The 20,283-nt window shown below is 35.6% G+C and overlaps 1 protein-coding gene across 3 annotated transcripts in view; it reads right to left on the reverse strand.

Moving 5' to 3' along the window:
- The window catches only part of TTBK2 (tau tubulin kinase 2), a 77,863-nt gene that overhangs the window by 54,638 nt on the left and 2,942 nt on the right, over nt 1–20,283 (reverse strand). For all 3 annotated transcript variants that reach the window (XM_057366117.1, XM_057366107.1, XM_057366127.1), the window contains exon 2: nt 746–905. In XM_057366117.1, the coding sequence (XP_057222100.1) occupies nt 746–814 (69 nt within the window). In that variant the 5' untranslated portion in view covers nt 815–905. The remainder of the gene's footprint in view (nt 1–745; nt 906–20,283) is intronic.

Genomic DNA, 20,283 nt, shown 5'->3' on the forward strand with positions numbered 1-20,283 from the left:
CAGGAGTAATATAAAGCAAGTGATTCAGAATCCATTCACAGCCAACTACAGACACACACAGAYACCTCAAATGCTCTATTGTGAACTTTTTTTTTTTTAATTCTAAGAAAAAAAATTTAGTGATCAGAGGAGTGGAGAAGGCACTACAAGAACTCAGCCTGTTTTTCCAAGCAAAAATAGCTTAAAATGGGTAATATTTCCCTCAAGATGCAAATCAAGGATATGAACAGCAAAAAGGAACAGAGCTATTTATGGTAAAGCCTATCCTGGCACATAATCAAATGAATATAAATCAGCTGGGAATAAATCTATGCTATAAAATCCAAAAAAAAACAAAAGGAAGAGCAGCACAGTCCTGAAAGATCTTCCTGTAAGAAATGACAAACTTACTAGTTTTAGGGAAGGGCATCTGACTGACCAAAACAGACTGRTATCATCACAAGCTATTTGGATTCTATATACTAACAGTACTCTTTCAGTTGTGCTTGGAGCAGGCACTACATTGGGATTTAAGAGCTCTCCTAGGTCCTTATTGGGGCGGTGGGGGAACCTCATGTTAAGTCCTCATAACTTTTTTTTAAAGTAGGGTAAGAGAAACGAGCRGTTTTAAAGCTCATTCACCATTTAATGTAAGTATTAAGCAAAACAATCTCACAAGAATTTTCAAATTCATTTCAAATCACAAACCACTTCTATTTAAAACATGCTGTGAATTAGGAAAACAATTGCAGGTAGGCATACTCACCACCTTCCATCTTTCTTTGACCAATATTCCCACACTGAGGATGTCAGGCTGATCCCCTCCTCCACTCATTGCAATCTCCTGAGGCGATGGAGCTGCTATGCAAAGTCTGCGTCAGTAGAAACCATCCAGACCCCAGGAATGGCTTCCATTTAACCAGTCACTGCAGGAACAGAGAAGAATATGGGATCTGAGCAATTAACAGAATAGCAAGAAATACCACAGAAGTTGTGTTTCTCATCCAGCACCTCAATTAGTTTTAGTGACCGAAGTTGCAATTTAGTCCATTTCCAGTACAGAAAACAATTCAAGGATATCCTTCCTTAATTTTTTAACCTGCTCTCTCTCAAATCTCCAATATCAATCTCAAGATAGAGCTAATGAACATATACATTTTTAGAGGTATATTCTACAAGCAGTTTYAAATTGCTGCAAGGCGTAATTACCTTTAAATTTAATTTTAATAATCCCTTTTAAAATCTAATTAATAACTTACTAAATAATTGTTTAATTAATTAGTAGTAATATATAACAAGCTTAAAATAATATTAACCAAAAAATTACAACTTTAAAAATAGATACTTAAATTGCAATTGCACTGCATACCGAGTACTTCACATTTTACAATGGGTTTCACATAGCTAGGATGATTTATGATTAAACACACCTAAAGTACAGTTATGTCAGGYTATAAACAGCTGTGTTTGGTAAGGAAAAAAACCTACCTCTGGTAATTTGACAGTTTATTTTTTAAATTTTCTCCTTTTAGCAATCATTGTAAAATTGGATTATAGATAGCATTATAAAAATTGTACTTTGGAGATTAATATATCCATGATGGCTCCCATCAGCAACTACTACAACCAATTAAAAGCTTATTTCAATTCTTTGAACTTTTCTAGAATTGTGCTTATTGCTACACTGGTGTAATTACACAAATGCAACTCTGTATAAATGCKGTTATCCAAAGACAATACTCTTCAAAGTGTATATTTGCTTTAGGCTATTTCCATYGCTTTCAAAATAGCATAAACTACAAGTGAACAATGTTTTTTTTTCCTGAATCAACAGACAAGTGATTTGCAGAATTGGTAAAACCATTCTGATTTGAATCAGCAGTATGGCCTTCCATGTGGCTAAATGCCAAGCTTACTACTGGGRCTAAATAACCCTTTTTTAATAAACAGTCTGCTGCTTAAACAACCTGGCTTCTTAAGACAAGCATTTGTTTGATGTGACAGTAACAGTGGTTTTTTTCCATGTTCTTTCATAGTCCTTTTTCATATTATATTTATGCCTTTTTGCTTCAATTGTACATTACAACAGTTGAAACAATTCCAAACAAAACAGACCCTCTAGAGAAATATTAATCTGGATTAGTTGAGGATCTAAATTTATACCCAATGACAGCGAATTACATCCCTGTAAAGGAGTGTTCACTCTGAATACATRGCCTGAATTGGTTTAATTCAAACAAATGAAGGGGGAACAAATTAAGATTGTATATTCTGAGTAACAGCATCCATCCTGCAATTTAATCAGTTTGAACTAAACCAATTTAAATTCTACCCGTGATAGTAAATTCTCCCCTGCAGATAAGGTCGAAATTCTAAAAAGAACTAGAGCCATTTATGTGAACCCCTTTAACATTACTAACCACTGACTGTAATTACTGTCCTTTTTAACATAATTATTATAAGACAATCAGAAGCTCAGATAAAATGAGAAGGCACTAATGAAGGGGAAAAGATCTATTTCCGAAATTACAAGCTTAAAGCACATACAGTGTTTTTTTCCCCTAACTCAAATGTTTGCTTCTCTTTCTACCACRTGCCAGTTACACCAATGTAGGGGTTGGTCTTCACAAACAAATTKTTTGTTTCTGTACTGTGTCTTCAAGAGGGTTTTTTTCCCTGACATTTGCTTAAAACAAGTAATGGAGAAACTTTGTTTCACCAGAGCAAAATCTAAAACTGCAAGTAAGATTTTTGCCAAAGCTGTCAAACATGAGCAAAATTCATCACTGGTAGGAAAAGCAGATGTTTTATCAAATCAAAGTTCAGAGCTTTTTATTAATACTCGTATCAGCCTTGACCTGATTCCTGACTTGATACTTAACTTTTTTTTTAAAAAAAATACATTTCAAGTTACAATTTATAGTCACAACTCTGACAAGTATTTCTGAGAGCTATTCATTCATGGATTCTTGAGCATAGTAAGACAGCATTAGCAACTAGCCCAGAATGGAAAGGTACAGCACATACATTCAAAGAACCATCCTGTATTTTAAGAATTCTGATATGCATTGCCAGGGTAACAAAAGCTTCATTTGTACACAATTCCTCAATCCTGTTCTAACGCACTAATTCCTTGTTACACCTCTTGTCATCTAAGATCATTACAAAGCAACAATATCTATTCTATATCATCAATAATAGGCACTCAATGCGAAACAGCACCAGGACCCACTGAATCATCATGCATGGGAGGCAGACGTTATCTCCTGAGCCCCTGAAAACAAGGAGATAAGCTCCTCCTGAAGCTTAATAATCAGCTGCAAGCATTACAAACATGTTGAAGTCAATTTGAAGAATCCTGTTTTTTTCAAGACTTCAAGTAAAGCAGAAGATGGATTCAATGACAAATTTGAAGGTCAGAAGGCCTGAAATTGGTCCAAACCTTTACTTGATCAGGCCACTTCATAACTTCAACCCCTTTCAGAGCATTAGCACATACTAATATGCAAGACTCCCAATGGTCTTCACTGCTAACATACTCGAGTATGTTCCTTTCCTCATAATAAGCATAACTTGCTTTGTTCCAAGGTTTAATATTTAGTTTTTTACCACAGGACTTGGTTACAGTTTTGGTAATGAAATTCCATTTCCAGTAATTTCAACTCTTTTAAACAWCTAAAATTTTGTTTTAACCTCCTGTGAATTAATACATTTAGCTTTAACCCTTCCTTCATAATCATGGGTCTCTTACATGACCTTCTTCAAAACCCCTCTCCTTGCACCACATTCTTCTTGTGGTATAGACAGCAACAGTGATAACCACACTGAATTACACATTATCATACCAATTCCCAATATGGAGAAGGTATTATTATTATTATTATTATTATTTGTGATAGAAGTCTTATTTCCCTAATTTAAGTCTGAAACTGCTTTATGCTTTTGCTAAACCACAACTTTACCAGATGTTTACACACCTCCATCCTTACACTCAGGCATTGCTACAAGAATGTAGTTTTTAAAGACCTTATTCACAATCTGGTCTAGATGGAGTTTCATTGCTCTGATGTGTCGCCTAATGGCCTTAACACTGTATAACTGCAAATTTGTTAGTTACTGATGTACTGCAGTGGATGACAACCTTTATATTCCTTACCTCATAACAGATAATGTGTATTCTAGTAGGTGCAATTTACAATCATCACCTTCCCCAAATTTATACAGAAGAAAAGAGGGAGAGGACTTCACATTATTCAAGTGAGCAATTATTAGAGAGGACTACATATAAAGCACTTCTGGACAGACCTTAATAAGCATTCTTTGGAGGTGGTTCTCAGGTCAAGATTGAAAATGAAATTTCTCTGAATTTAGAAGGATTTGAATTCAGACTGTTTGACCCATTCCAAATTTCACAGATTAATAAAAGACTCATAAAAGTAAATATAGTCACATTTGTTTTACAGAAATACATTGTTTTCAGCATAGCTCTTTAACAGCCTACAATACTGTTAACAATTTAAGAAAGCTCCATCATGTTCTTTATTCCACTGAAGCAGTTGAATAATTAACGACACACAGTTAAGGTGCAAGCTTTCCCTTACTCWTTCAGCAGATGAATCCTTTAGCTGTGCAGCTTTATAGGTGGCAGTAAGGCTATTTTCAGMACAACAAACACTTCTTTGCAATTCTCCTAAAAAATGTAACAGCCATTTTAGTTGCAATGTATCTCCTAAAATTCTATATTCATTAAACTCAGCAGTTTTCTTATCAAACCAGTTTATCTCTTCAGAGGAACTTTTCAAGATAACAGAACTATCACAATTAAAGACAATTAGCCCTCTGTCAAATTTATTTCCAGATGACAGGTCATGGAGTAAGAAGGACAACACAATGAGGAGAGACTGTTCTATAACATAAGCCTTTGCTGGGAACTGATCACAGTATAAAATAAGAGCAAGGAGCATTAGTGTTAATATGCAGAATACCCCACACACAACATCCATTATTTAAAACCCTTCTATCCACTTAACTGACTTTTAACTACACATCAACCCCACAAAAACTTCTTTAGTTTACCCCATCCAAGTATCTAAGAGATTACATGGTATTAGAAAACAAGAGTGCAAAATTTACAGAAAAAAGCCAATCCTTTCAGGTAATTTGTGCACATGTATTTCATTTCCTTAGAGACAGCCYAAACTGAAGACAATCTCTGCTTACCAGCCTTTATAGATGGCTAAGTTCAGACCTAAGGCATAAAAAGTAGCACAGACAATTTTGGCTGAATGGAGGTACTGTAAGTTCCAGGACAAAGCAAGCGAGAACAGAAGATTATTTCTGTTCCATACAAAGGAATACATGTTCTGTTGCCTCCATCATGGAATAGTATTAACCATTTACTATTAGGTACTCTCTGAGCATATGAGGAGCTTTATTTGCCTGCCTTCAGCTCATGTTAAAAAAATTAACTGGTATCTGCCTAAAATGGTTTCCATTGCTGTACTCTCTATTTTTAAGCAGAACCTAAGGAACAAAGAAAATTGTAAAAGGCCACCATAAAGAAAAAATCAGGGCAGGAAATGTTCAAAGGTCCTAATTTCACCACATTTGTGGTGAAGTCCATTGCCTTCAATGGACTAAGAAAGTCTAAGAACATGTTCAAATTGTTAATTCTAGAGATAGAAATTGTTTAAGTGTGTCTGAACATCCAAACTAGAAAGCTATCTTATACTTAAACCTGAATATTTTTTAAATACATGCATTAAAAGCTGGTGTTTTGAAAACCATCATTCACCACATCAATAACAAAACTAATTTAAGACCTTGACTTAAATTTCTAACAGTACTGGTTGTGAAGAAAATMTTTTAAAAAAATTCAACAAAGAACYAATGTCATTTTAGGTTTTCCTTCCTTAAGCACTTGAGTGCCAAAAATACTCCTCACCACTTGCAGATTCCAGGTGTGAAAAACTCCCAACTGTCTTGTGTGCTATTGCCAAGGAGTCTGTATCTCCTTCTGGCAACTTCTGCAGTTGTTATTACAAAGGTGGCGATATTTTCTCAGTTTGAAGACAGAGTTAAAAATACAATGTTTAGTTTCAAGTCTTACTTAAAAAAGACATATATTTCAAGTTCCACACTATTTTCAGTTTGCAAGAGAATTCAATACCAAAATATTATGAAAACCCAARTAAGGCAAAGTTTATGTTTTACTAAGCCAACTAATACATGTAGCAAAACCATACAAATTTTAGGCACACAAAACCCTCTCCAAGTCCAAAACAGAATTTACAATTTGAAAATTAAATAGGACTTAAAAGCATCTGCATTGAAATAAACTTTAATATTTCTTGATCATACCAACTGAGATAAAGGGTACTCTATACCTTGCCACAGACAAAGTAAAGCATCTGTATGTGMATGAGAAGGAGAGATTATATGGCTGTGGCTCCTATCTGAAACACAGAATGTAATTTATTACCTATGGAAAACCAGAAGAATTTGGTCAGGGGAGAGTTAGAATGAGTCATAAATCAAAAACACTATTTAATTAATGACATTTTTGCCATGGTATTTTTTAAATGCGTGAGTTACTTTCCTAAATTGATCTGTCACACTATTGCACAAAGACTTGTGTCAGAAAAAGAGAAAGAATGGAAGTTAGTTGTAGGGAACAGGGAAAGGCTGGAGTATTGTACTGCTTTCAATGCAAACCAGTTGTTGAACTTCATCCTCAGGTGCAGAGCCTTTAATACTAATGTGGAAACCCAACCCTTGGGAGAAGTTAAATTTATGCCAAACAACACTGTATAATTCTTGATTTTTTGCCACAACTCAGAGTTCCAAATCAAAAATAGGATTGTGAAACATTATTAAATACTCAAAAATTAATTTAAAATCTCTAAAAGTGGCATTTGTTTAAAAAAAAATAAAAGGTGCATTTCTGTGTCTCAGATTCACTGAGGCTGTTGTGATATTGACAACAAACCTAAAAGGAACTAGAAGCATGGATTTTTGTCAACAAACCTAAAAGGAATTAGAAGCATGGATTTTTGCTATAAGAATTTGTTTTACTTGTCAAGCCTTCTTCAAAGAAACATACAAATGGAAAGTCAGTTCTACAGTTACCCTAATTATGCAAGGTTTTACAATAAGTTTTCCAGATCCTAGGAAAATTTTCATTGTAGGAAAGTGGTAGTGAAGTGTGTTTTTGAACAACGACTGCTTGAAGTCAAATAATTACGGTACTTTAAACAGTGGCACAGTGTTATAAAGTCAAACTACTTATAGTCTGGATTTATCAGCAAAATTAAAATCTTTATTCCAACATTTAAAAAAACTGGAAGCAGTCAGTTATCCTCTTAGGATAAACTCAGAATATTAATAGCTCACCATCAATGTCACTGACTTTATATACCAAGAAATAACACAAATTGATCTTCTAAGATGCTTTGAACTATTGACCTTTCCACTAGTACTATCTATTTCTATTATTTCATAAATCCATTTTCTCAGTAAGGAAAAGCATAAATGCCCAACACGTGCATACAGTACACAACTACAGGAGACAAGTAAGCCAGCAATACACTGCTCTGAAGAAGTCTTTCAAAGCCTATGAAACTTTATGCAGTAGACATGCAGCCATTTACAGAGAAGAGCTGCTGCTACGGACCGTGCCAGAATGATGCAAGGGCATAAATACAATTAAATTCTTTATTGAACAAGTAAAATTCAGRGCAAATTCTAATTATAAATGTGAATAACAGATAACTTTTTTTGAAAATACAAGAAACTGGCAGAAAAACTTTGGTGAGGTGTTCAGATAGATAACATGCAAATAGCAAAATATTGTCTGCACKGACAGCGTTCAAGTAATCAACAGAGCTGCCAGCAGCACAGAATCGTCCCAGCTGGCAGCCACATGACTGCACTCAYGGCATTGTGCTCAGGGGGCAGCACCAGCCATGAAGCAACCTGGACCTCACTAACAAAMCCTGAGAATTCTCTTGATGTGTCAGTGGACAAAGCACATCACAAAAACASGGTGAGTGAGGCCTGACAGCTTGCTAAGCAGAGCAGGAAAAAAAACCAGGAAAAATACTTTTTTCATTCTGTAATTCTAATCTCTTAGCCCCCTTATCTTTAGGGCACATAACTAAATCTGTTGCAGTATTGTGATAAAAAGAGGGCACTGGCTCTGCATCCATAGGTTTTCTATCTCCTTAAATACAGTAGATCTTGTCTTCACTAATTTGTGAAATGAGGACAGCAACTACTACATCAAGCAGGATGACTCCAAAAGAAYATATATGACAGGAAGATGGAACATGAGGGAGTCCACATAGTGCGGGACATCTACCAAACTCTAATGGGGCTCCTCGATGAGGGGAGTGTACATCCATCCTGCCACACAACACAGCAATCCCTGAAAGAGTTAAGGAGGAAAGACACACCATGACATTACGATTTAGGAAGGAGACATCTCAGTATGTTCAAGGAGAATTGTACTTTCCAGATGCAGATCAAGAGCAATAAAAAAGGCAGGCACAAGGAGAAGATGAAAAACCACAGAGACACTCATGCCAAGACCAACTCAGCACTGATGTCAACACCCCTAGCAGCAGCGAATAGGACACAGCCGTATAAGTGGGTCCCTGTGGCAAGTGACAAATGGCTTGGTGCCTGGCTCTAGTGAAGGAAGGYGGCACTAAGGCAGGTAAATAAACATACTAAATTCTGCCAGCAGAGYAGCACAAGTTAATGTTTTATCTTTATCTTGGCATGGCTGTAGAGATGGGCTCTGTATCATATCAGGAAGTCTCTCCTGTTCATAGAACATTCCACAATAATCACATGGGCTCAGCCAACATCAAACCTACAAATGCAATACCCATTTCCTCTGTTGTTGTGTATTTCATCTGGGACTGTCTAACCAGTCTGTCCCAAAAAAATATTGGTGAGGRAAACTGTCAACAATGTAGCTTGTTCTGAGTATGCGCTTGTTTTATACCTGCTGCTGAAGGTGGCTTCAAGCAGCAGTTTTTGTGACTGAAACTTGAGCTCCTAATCAAAGGTCCTTCAAGGTTTGAAATGGAAGACAGGTATTAAAAAACCAAAATGGAATTTTGCCAAAGGCATTTGAAGTTGGGACAAATCCAAAAATATCAACTTAATTTGCAGCAGAAAAAAAATTGGGTTAGACAGTAGAAAAGCAGATAGCATGGACAGCTAATCAGAAGAGGAGACAGGCTGCATTAGACCAAAGATCCACTTAGTCCAATCTTCTGCCCCTGACTATTGCCAACAGCTGGTGTTTTTCCTTAAACACAAGGACACAGAAAGCATATGATCACACTTGCCAGAATATTTTCTGGGGATATAGCAATCTGGGACAGAAAACACAAAGACAAAKATGGTCTTTAAGATTTTTTGTTTCCAAGTTCATCAGAACCTTCCTGAATCATGAAAACTTTACCACCCATAACACTCWATTGTAAGCAAATTGTAATGTAATTCCATGCTGTAGGAAGCATATCTTTGCTTCCAATTTGCATTGTGCTAGTTACACTTAAGGTTCAGTAACATTTGACAGGAAGCCAGTGTACGATTGCCCCCTGTTCACATTTCAGTCCTGCACTGGGAATACACCACTACCATATGACCCCTCATTTACCTCTACAGCTATTTGGCCTTTCACTGATTTTGATCACCACCACTCTGCTTTCTCCRGATTTATTACATCTCTTCTGAGATGTGGAGACCAACTGTGTTAGCAGGCACTACCCTGCTATTTTCACAGAACCTGTAAGATGCCWTTCAAAAGAAGTAAGTTCATCACTGTAAATTTTAAAATTATTTATCCTATGTGAATTGCTCTATGATAACTTTTATTCATCATTACCTCAGATTTGCAAGGTCTTACTCCAGTACTTCCATCTTCATATTTGCTAATTTGAATACCCTTGTAACACCAGACTATGTCATTTCAGTATTTGCATCTTGTCTAGATCATCTGTAAATATACAGTACAGCACAGAAAGCTACCCTTTTTAGGCTGAATAGCTATCATTTCTTAAGATCAATATTTTTACTCAGGCTCCATTAAAAAATATTTTTRCACAAAGTGTTCACATATAGAAAACCTGACTCATGATCTTCCATCTGGATCATTAACAGCTCTGCGTTCAAATTTGGAATGGATTCCTTAGATCTCTAAACACAGTGCTCCTTCAAAAGAAGGAGCCAGACTGGATGGGGCCTTCACCAACCTGGCAACCATAGCAGCAGTTGGATCTAGATTATCTTTAAAGTCCCAATCCAAACCATTCAAGGGACAACTGAGAGGAACTGCTGGGCGACTTCATGRTACTGTATAACTAGGGGATAAATTGGTAGATGAGGTTCTATGTAGATACCAATAAAATAATGTATATCAGAATAATAATCCTAACTGTTCATCAAACATACGAAAAACTATTAGCAAATAATCCTAACTGTTCRTTAAACATATGAAAAACTATTAGCAATCAAGAATAAGATTTCATTTTTATGATATACATTAAGAAAAGATGACAACTCAATGCTAAATAGCAGTAAAAAAAAAAAAAATCAAAGGTCAGGCATTCAGATATAGCAGATGGCAACATGAAGATGATGTATGTATCCATGGTTGACTAAAATCTTGAGTACTGTATACAAGTCTAGCCCTTCCTATCTCAAAAAAAAAAATAAACAAAAAAAAAAAAAAAAAAAAAAAAAAAAAAAAAAAAAAAACAACAACCCAACAGTCCCAGAAATAAGAAATAAAGATAATCAGAGATACAGGCTAATTCTTACATGAAGTAAGCATTCACGGGTTTTTTCAAGGGATGATGGGAAGTAGAGTGGAGTATTTGTCAGAAGTCTACAAAATCATTAGGGGCATAGAGAGGTTGGCTAGAATCACTATTTATAATGTCATTCAATAAAGGAACCAAAAAAATAATCAAGATAAGTCAGCAGGAGCCAGAATCAAAGCCAACATCCTTTGGTGCAACTTCTTACCAAAGGATACTGCGAATAATAAAAGTTTACAATGGTTCAAGAGGCCAATGGTTCAAGAGGCCAATGGTCAACTACATGATAAAGAAAACTACTGTGGGTTATTGAAAATACATATTAGGCATATTCAGTGCAGGAAGTTCCTTACTAGAAAATGGAAAAGGACTAGAGGAAATATAATTTATCTTATCGGTGGTTTTGTATCTTTCCTTAGGCACCCACATATGACCACTATTAGTGTACTCCAGAATTTTACATTCCYACATTATGTTTGGGAAGATGGAGAGAGGACAGACTGCTCCCTCCAGCGATATAAATTCAAATTGTTTGAACTCATGAGGTGCAACTTGAATTAAAATCATGTGCATAATCTTCTGTCGGTCACTTAAAAGAAGCTACAACCCTAAAACTGTTGACTAGCTAACTGTTGCAGGAATGACATCATAAAGCAAACCAATTCARCTCAAGTAAACTCTTCTTTTCTGGCACTTGCATGAGGTTATTTTGAAAAAAAAACTAGAAACAATTTTACGCAAGAAGCACTCAGAAACTCTAAATACAATTTATTCTATCACTTCAATTTTCTATAAGTTGTCCCTTCCACTTTGCACTGGGTTTAATGTTGTCTCAGTGTCTCTGTATGAGTTTTCCTCCCTGTACGTACCTTCASAAAATACTTGGAAATGCCTCTAATCTTTATACTCCAATAATTTGATAGCTTGAATGCAGAGAACAAACATATTAATACACATTTCCTCATGTCAAGGCTATCTCCATCTTAATAAATCTGGTACAGACATGCAGGRTCACATTTTCGACAATGAAAATTCACAGAATGCATTTCAAGTCACTGACAACAGATACAACAATGTTACCATTTGAATAGAAAGAAAACTTTAATGCAAAAACCAGGTGTTACTTCTGGCAGCTGCAAAACACATGATAGTGATTTTTATACAGGTGAGAGGACAAAAATTGTAGGTTACTAAATGTTTGAGCATCAAGAGAGACAAAGGTATAAAACCCCACTACCTCGATTTCTGTATCTACTTTGTTTCTTGAGGGAACTCTCAATACTTCATTTAATTTACAAAAAAAAATAAAAATAAAAATCTCTGATGAACAGCCATAATAAACAACTGCTGTAAAAGAACTGGGAAGACTTATGACTCTCCTTCCACAAATAAATTGCTATGTTAAACCGATGAAAAAAGGACAAGAATTCCCATAATTWTGTTGCCACTTGATACAATATTCATAATTCTTAACACTCTTTTCACTTTTCTAGTTTTGGTTGCCTCAACATAATTTAATAAGGAACCTCTGAATTTTAACTAAGTTCTAATCTTTTCTACTTTTCCCACAGAAAACACACTTGAGGCAAATCCTGACTAAATCCTGTATCACAGAGTAAATCCTGTATCACAGAGTAAATCCTGTATCAACAGTTCCTTGTTCTGGATCAGGGCACTTTTTTTTCCTAATTATGTTCAGCATATATACACCTATTTTTGATAAGGCGCTACTTGCATACAAGAAAGAATGATACAAAGATTTCTACATTGTTTGCTAGAGAAGTGATCACACACTTTAAATGACAGAACTTCCTTCCCCAAGGAGATTAGGCTTTTACCACATCATTAAATATTTAAAACATGCAAGACCCTACAGCACGCAGGAAAAAAACAGGGTAAAAGTATGCTTTTTAATCCATTTGTTGGTTACTATCAATTGTCAAGGCTGACAAAAGGACAATCTGTTCCTGGAAATTTTGTTGAGCTAGTAGTTGGTGAAAGGAATAAGAGATTCAAGTTTCAGGTGCATTTTCAGAAGTTTTATTTAAGTGTTGATGGCTGCAATATTAAGTTGCATAAAGTGTTTTTAACTTGCTTCCATCCAACAGCTTTGCTCCAGCTAGTAAATAAGAGTTCAATAATCACTAGCAGCTGTTCAGTATTAATTTTAATGCTGAAAAATAGAAAAAAAGAAGTATGAGAGGCTTACATCTTACTTTTAAGAGAAAAAAAGCACCTATGAGCAGAGAAATAATCATACTCTCAAAATATTAAACCAGTTCAGTCAACTAGCTAGAGATTTCTTTTTTATGTCTGTGTGAACTAAAATTGCCATGCATATGGTTATACAAGAGAAATGAAGCAAGCTCATCAAAACATGCCAAGGATTGAGAAAAACACATTTCAYGGAAATTACTTCCCATCACCATGTTTAGACTATAACATATAATTCACATAGATGAAGCTTAAATARATAAACTAATCCCCTAATTTTGCCTTTAACACATTGACAGCCATCTCCTTTGGGTTCTGTTACTTATCAGTTCCAACTCTCTGCTCTAGCCTTTTCACTTCACACCACATGGAATAGCAGCCATGTCAAGAAATTCCAGCTCTTGCCTGAGARCCATGCAGGCTGCACAGTAGAAGAGCATTGACACCTCTCACCAGAGCAGACCTAAGGAAAACGAATTAAATGAGAAAAGGGGAGAGGAGGAAGATGCYAGATGTTCAAACACTTTCTTTCTTCTCTTGTGGTTCTTGTTTCTACTTCCTCATAATTGCTGAGATGGCCATCAMAGAGCCTCTGCTCTGTTCAAGATTATCAGGTATAACTATATCAATGCAAAAATTAGTTCTGGGAATCAGAAGTGTAGTATTCTTTATAATACTGCTATGCTAACATACTTCATTGTAAAGAACAGGATACAACTCAYTTTTTAATACATACCTATACATACACATCACATGTATGTGTGTTTTTATGTTACACACATATGTTTACATTATTTACATATCACCCATATATGTTACATAGACATATATGCTGTTTTTTACAGAAATACAGAATTTTATAATTGTACCAATGAGGATTAATGTCTTTACCCATGACTACTTACCAAAATGGCAGCAAATCGAGCAATGTAGTTACATATAGATTCAAATAAATAAGGTCTAACACTTACTAAATGGAGTATGATATTTTTAAAAGTTATTTACTAAAGTAATAGGAGAGGAGTATGCTTAATAAKAATTTAAATCAGTGCTATCACTAATCATCTTTAAAGTATATTAAAAAAAATAAAAGAGTGGTGTGGACAAAAAGAAATAACACAGGAATTTGTGGGTCATGGAGGAAAAATGAAACTAATACCTGCAATAAGCTGGAAGTTGTTTATAGAGGTTAAGTGTTAAACTCCAGATTCATCTTTGGAGAACTGTTTTATACAATTCTCTTGAGGTGTTTTGTGAAAATTGTTAAGTTGCAGGTAGAATGGTATTTTTGCCTTTTATACACTGTCTGAAAGTTCACTGTAATGCACAGTGATGGCTTATAGAAGTGCACTRGAAAAGGTTTATACCTCTTGGTATTTGGACAGCAAAGAATCTTCTCCTGATGATGGGTTTAATATGACTGGAGATGTTAAAAAGCCAGGAACYGTGGCTCTGGGAAAATTTTCACAGTAGAAGGTTTTTTCTGGTATAAGTAGCAAAGGCATATAGATTTTCTGTGCAAGTGCCTGGATATAGCGATACGAGGAGACGAAACGCTSCTGTCAGCAGCAGCCTTCCTTTAGTAACCAAACAATTGAGGGCTCGCCTGTTGCCGGGGCGGCTCTCGGCAGCACGGGCACCCCGGGCCGGACGCTCAGCACCCTGGCCAGCTCCGGCCGGGCAGCCTGCGGCACCTGCGCCTTCCAGTCCGCGAGAAATGTTAGTTACGTGCTACTAGGTCACAGAGCTTGAGAAGGACGCATTTGAATAATTTTTATCTTAAAAGGAGTTTTCAAGGAGACCAAGGAGATTTATCGTTAGGGATTCCTGAAACAGAACATTACAGAAGACAATTGATGTTAATATTTTGAAAGGATAAATCAAATTACTTTGGTAACTATGGACCATCAGCTCCACATCCATTCCAGTCAAATGAGGGGATTTGGCTATTAAAGAACTTAAGGAAGACAATATAACTATAGCCATTCAACTAAGTTCCCATCCTATCAAACTAAATTTTTACTATGGCATTACAAATTTGGCCTACAAGGATAACAGTTATTATGGCACTTATACTTCTGTAAGACATTTAAGTTTATATCACACAGTACAGTCTCTTCKTAAGAAACTAAAGGTTTCTTAAGAAGGTAACTGAATAAATATCTTTTTAACTACTCCCATAGGAATCAATTTCTGATTTAATACTGAAACATTTTTTGCTCAGGAAAAAATTATGAAGTTTGTAGTTGATACCGAGATCAGGAAGCAGTAAAGTACAAATGCCATCAACTGGTTAAACAGACTACAATCAAAYCACACATGTGCCAACTTAGATAAAAGAAGTTATTATCCATCAAGGAGCAAAGAACAAATGCAAACATCACCTAACATGAGGCAGTAATCAGTTACTTCTTATATATGCATTTGCTGGAGTAATAMAGTTATGACAGCTATGGATGAATTGGCAAATAAATACTGAGAGATCATAATAACTCTCTGTTCATTGTAGAATTGCTGCTAAAATATTATATCCAGTTCTGGTGTTCATATTTCATTAAAAGATTATTTAAAAAAAATTAAAAAATCAGAAAACCAAGATATTAGAATATTGGATAATTTGCATGTCAAAATTACAAAGATCAGTTCCTCTATATTATCTAATAGAAATTGCTTTAGCCTACAAGATCTCAAAAACATCCCCATTCTGACACACAACTCATACAAGTAAGAGGTTGAATCTTTACGTTCCTTAAACCCATAAAAATCTCTCCAAGATGTTTAATTTTCATTAATAAAGATACTCTACTAATTGAATACTTCRTTAACTCTTTCAGTGGATTCCTCATTACTGACAAGTATGAAAAGTCAATACAGTGATTTTCTACATTATGTGCTGTTACTTGACTACTGGTAGCACACAAAATTCAGCAAAGTCTGAGGGCAGCTGGCTTTACATGCAAAGTTAGCCTCACTATTCACAACAATTCCCTTGGTCTTCACACAGATTGAGATAAGTTATGAGGTTTTTGTCATTGAAAATTAATTATAAAAGAATATTTCATTATGAAAATACAATTATCCTAGACATATTTAGTTTGCTGGGATTGTCTTAAGTTCACAAAAAAACCAGCCCAGGGATCAGCGGAAAAAATAAGACATGGCAGAATGAGGAGGCATAAAAATCAGTAAGTTTATGTATTCCAAATATGGGGGTCAAGAGACTCTCAAAAATTACAATAATTTCCTACACATCAGAGGAGTGAACAGTGCAAGATCAGATTTTAACTGTATTTAAAACAAATGTACAATTATTCCTAAAAATAAAAGAGCAATGATTCTCATAAACCTTTATAGGCTTTCATTTTATCCCTTACTTAAATAATAAAAAGTCTTGCATAACAGTGTTACACAYTTTGAGAAATATTGGCTGTATGTAAATAAAGATATTGGATTCCAAATCTCACCAAATTAAAGCCCAGGCTAGAAAAATAATCCTGATTGTATTATTGACCTATAACCTACCATATTGGTATATTCTGAATGTTTGAAAATAYTTTCCCTTTTTTTCATATAACAAMGCTTTGAGGATATTCCATTTTAAACTGTGGTGAGATATTTGTGCATTTTCAAATTATTATTTAAACAACAATTAATTTCTATTGTTAGAGCATATGTGGAAACACAATCACATGGTGACCGGGATTATGAGATTCTACTGAGAAACATATGGGTGAAATCTGTGTACCCTTTTTTTTAGTAATACCAGAAGGTAGAATAGAAATAATACAATTAAGAGTAGTAATAATTATATTCKTATTTATTAAGACCAAGATTCAGCTTTTACATGTTTCAGAGCAAGGAATATAAGAGCACTTTATAAAATGTCAGCACCAAATATGAGCAACATCTACCGCATGGCTACTTATATATCAGGCCACAGTCCTGATTCATACCATAAATCAATTCTGTTCAAATCTTTACTCCAGGAAAAAGAAGTATTTCAGTGAGCCATTACATGCTGATGCGGGGCCTCACAATAGAATTGAAGTATTAACTGCCAGTTCCAACAAGCCAGACAAAGTACAGCTGCTCCCTGATTACAAGGGGRAAATGACTGATCAAGGAGATCCAGAAGCACTGCCACATGACTGAGGTATCCTAGGCTCAAAACTAATGAAATATATCAGAACAACAGGAAGAAATGCTGAAATTAGCATCCTGCCCAAATTTCCTTCAAATCAAAAGAGAAGAAAGTGCACCATCACCTCAGAGYAGCCTTTCACATAAAATGCTCCTCTTTCTCTTGTGCCCTCCCTGAACTGACCTGCCAGCTGAGCACCCAGACTACAATAAAAGAAAGGATCTGGTAATGTCTATCTCAGCTACACAGTCAGTGTGAAGCTGCACACAACAGCGTGACCTAGCAAGAGTTATAAACCTGTATCAGCCAAAAAGCAGTACAAACAACCCYCTTTTTACAATCATTCTCTGTCAAKTTAGTGAGTTGAATCAGTGCAGCTCAGAGATTAATGGGCATTAGAAAAGGCCCAGGCAGAGAATATAATTTTCCACTTAAACCCAGCAGCCAACAGTTAGACAGGTTTAACAATAAGGTGTAATTTCATCTGCAGGAGCTAACATCTGAAAAATACTCTTTTATCTATATACATCTATAAATAGATAACAACTATCACCATACAGTTAATAATGGAGCTTCTCTCCTGCACACAACGGCTTTACTGTAGGAGGGTCATGGTTTGCTTCTCAGCTTCTGCATCAATTTCTTAGTTCTTGGCTGGTCAAGAAAAGAACTGACTGGGTTAGTCAGCACGTTTCTCCTACAAGACTGATAAATACTTCCTTCACACTAATCTTTCTGTGATTCTTTCAAGATTTTTCTTTAACAGGTTTGTTCAACAGGTTTCCTCACTGGATCCACTGACTTGCTCAAAACTGTAAAACTATAATTTCACCCAAAACCATGATGATTATCTCAATAATCTCGAGAGCTTGACAAAACAGCACACAAACTTCACACAGAAAAAGAATAGTGATCCAATGTCAGTTCCTCTCCTACTCTCAGAGTACAACACGACAATTTGTTCTAGGCTGACTTGACTCAGGGAATTACACTTTGATTTTAYTTATAGAATACTGGAAATGGAAAATCAAAGCATCATATATGAACTAAGGGCATTCAATTCAATCACACTCGAGGAACAGCACAGTCATTCTTCATCTGATACATTTTCTAACAGTTGATAGTGCCCATTCTAGATCTATTTAGCTCAAGATGCTGACAAAAGGAAAGACAAGAAAAGAAGTATTTCAAGGCAGCATATAACTCAACTTACGAATACAAATACRTTCTAAAAAATCACCAGTTTGATGGTGAAAAGATTATTCTATTTACAGATCACTGCTCCTTTTTTTTTTAATGCTTCAACACTGCAAAGCTAGTCATACTTCATTTGCTCAGAAGTCACACTGCTTGCCACGAGTGGCATTTGAAGCATTACTATGGCAACGAGTAAACTTGACAGCTACATGACATACCCTGCTGATACACCACGTACCAAAGCAATCTAATTCTTACCATGTTGAACAACATTATATCAAATAAGTGTTACTAAAACCCTCATRAAACGTTAGTACCCTGTGACAGAGCATGACAGAAGTAACAAATACTATCTAAGAATTATCTGGGAAGTGGCAGAGAGCAGAACAAACCCTCTCTCAGAATCAATAAGCAGCTGTTGACTGGAGACAATTTCCAAGTACTGAAAAGATGCAAGCTCTGAATGGCATGGTMTCTCCTAACTGCAGGTGAGTCTAGTGAAAAAATTTCTGTGTAAYGTCTGTTGTAAGAGGAGTGTATCAAAAACATAATAAAATTATTTCTACATAGAGACCAGGATGACACAAAACCTGATCCTTTACGTTTTCCCGTATGTGAGCTTCACATAGTAACCCGTCCCTGCAACAAGTAACAAATCCCTTTGCCACACCCAGATAGAAAAACATGGCTACATATTAGAGACCTGACATCCTTTACAAGCTCTCAAAGCAGGTTCAGCCTATTTTACCTTTCCTTTATACATCAGACAGCTTTGTACTGGAAAAAAAATTACTCTCCTGACCAATACCATCAGAGAACCAGCGAACTTCATCCATGAATGAGGTCTTCAACTCTTCCAACTACTACTTGCACTGAAATACAAGGCTAAGCAACATACACACGTTTCTCCAAAAGGAAGAATTAGTGGATAGAATTCCTYCTCAAAGCAATTCTCAATAATTGATTAATCTCTTCAGACAAAAAGCAACAGCATCAAACAGCATTTGAATGATGCAATTCTGTGGTGATGCAATTCTCAAACACATAGGACAAGAATCACAGRAAAACATGCCTGAACACAACAATGAAAATATTTTTAAATTTTAACATAACAGTTTTGTTAAAAAACTCAAGACTTGTTCAGTTCCCCAATCTGCCCTCCTTTCCTCACTCCTCTCAAATTACATCTTCCCCTTCTCCCCAGAAAACCTTCTCTAGTTTTCAAAGATTTGTGTCTATTAATTGAAAAATAATCTTGAAAAATAACTAATCAAAAGTTACGACTTGTATGAAATCTCAAAAATGGGAAAAACRTTCTCAACAAGATCAAGAGGTGAAGTGTCAGAAGGCCAGAATTTATTGCTTGAATTTTCCACTACTTAGGTTTCAAGACTAGTGATCTAGTCTTGAAATACCAAGATACTAGCTAATACCAAGAAAGATAGACTACAAATTCAAACCACTAAGAATGGCATGTCTATTTTATGAGCAGCTTAAAAAAAAATCCAAGTTACTAGATTCCCTCAAAAGCACACTACTAAACATCTAGCACTGAAGCAATCAAAGGGGAGTATTCCAACTCTAATAAATAAATACTACTTTAATAAATGAAGTTGTAAAGGATAAGTAAAAGACTACACAATATTTTCAAAGTTTTCTTGAAAGACCATACAATGCATAGTTACCAAAAGCCACATTATATGGTACTCAATATTTCTAATGAAAAGAGGGAAGTCAACTTCTTTTGTCGCTGCATGACAAAGAACACAGTACAAGCATTAAAGCACTCTACTAGGGCACGGAAAGCAGAAAAATGAAGCTGCTCCACTTAGTTGTACTCTCTTATCCAACTGAAACAGCTTTTCTTTTTTATTCTAAAAATTGACAGGTTTCATTCCCACTTAAGTGCCCTAGATA

This window comes from Malurus melanocephalus, unplaced genomic scaffold (assembly GCF_030028575.1).
Source record: "Malurus melanocephalus ecotype Western Australia unplaced genomic scaffold, MMel_1.1 scaffold_2, whole genome shotgun sequence".
In the NCBI taxonomy this organism is placed as follows: domain Eukaryota; kingdom Metazoa; phylum Chordata; class Aves; order Passeriformes; family Maluridae; genus Malurus; species Malurus melanocephalus.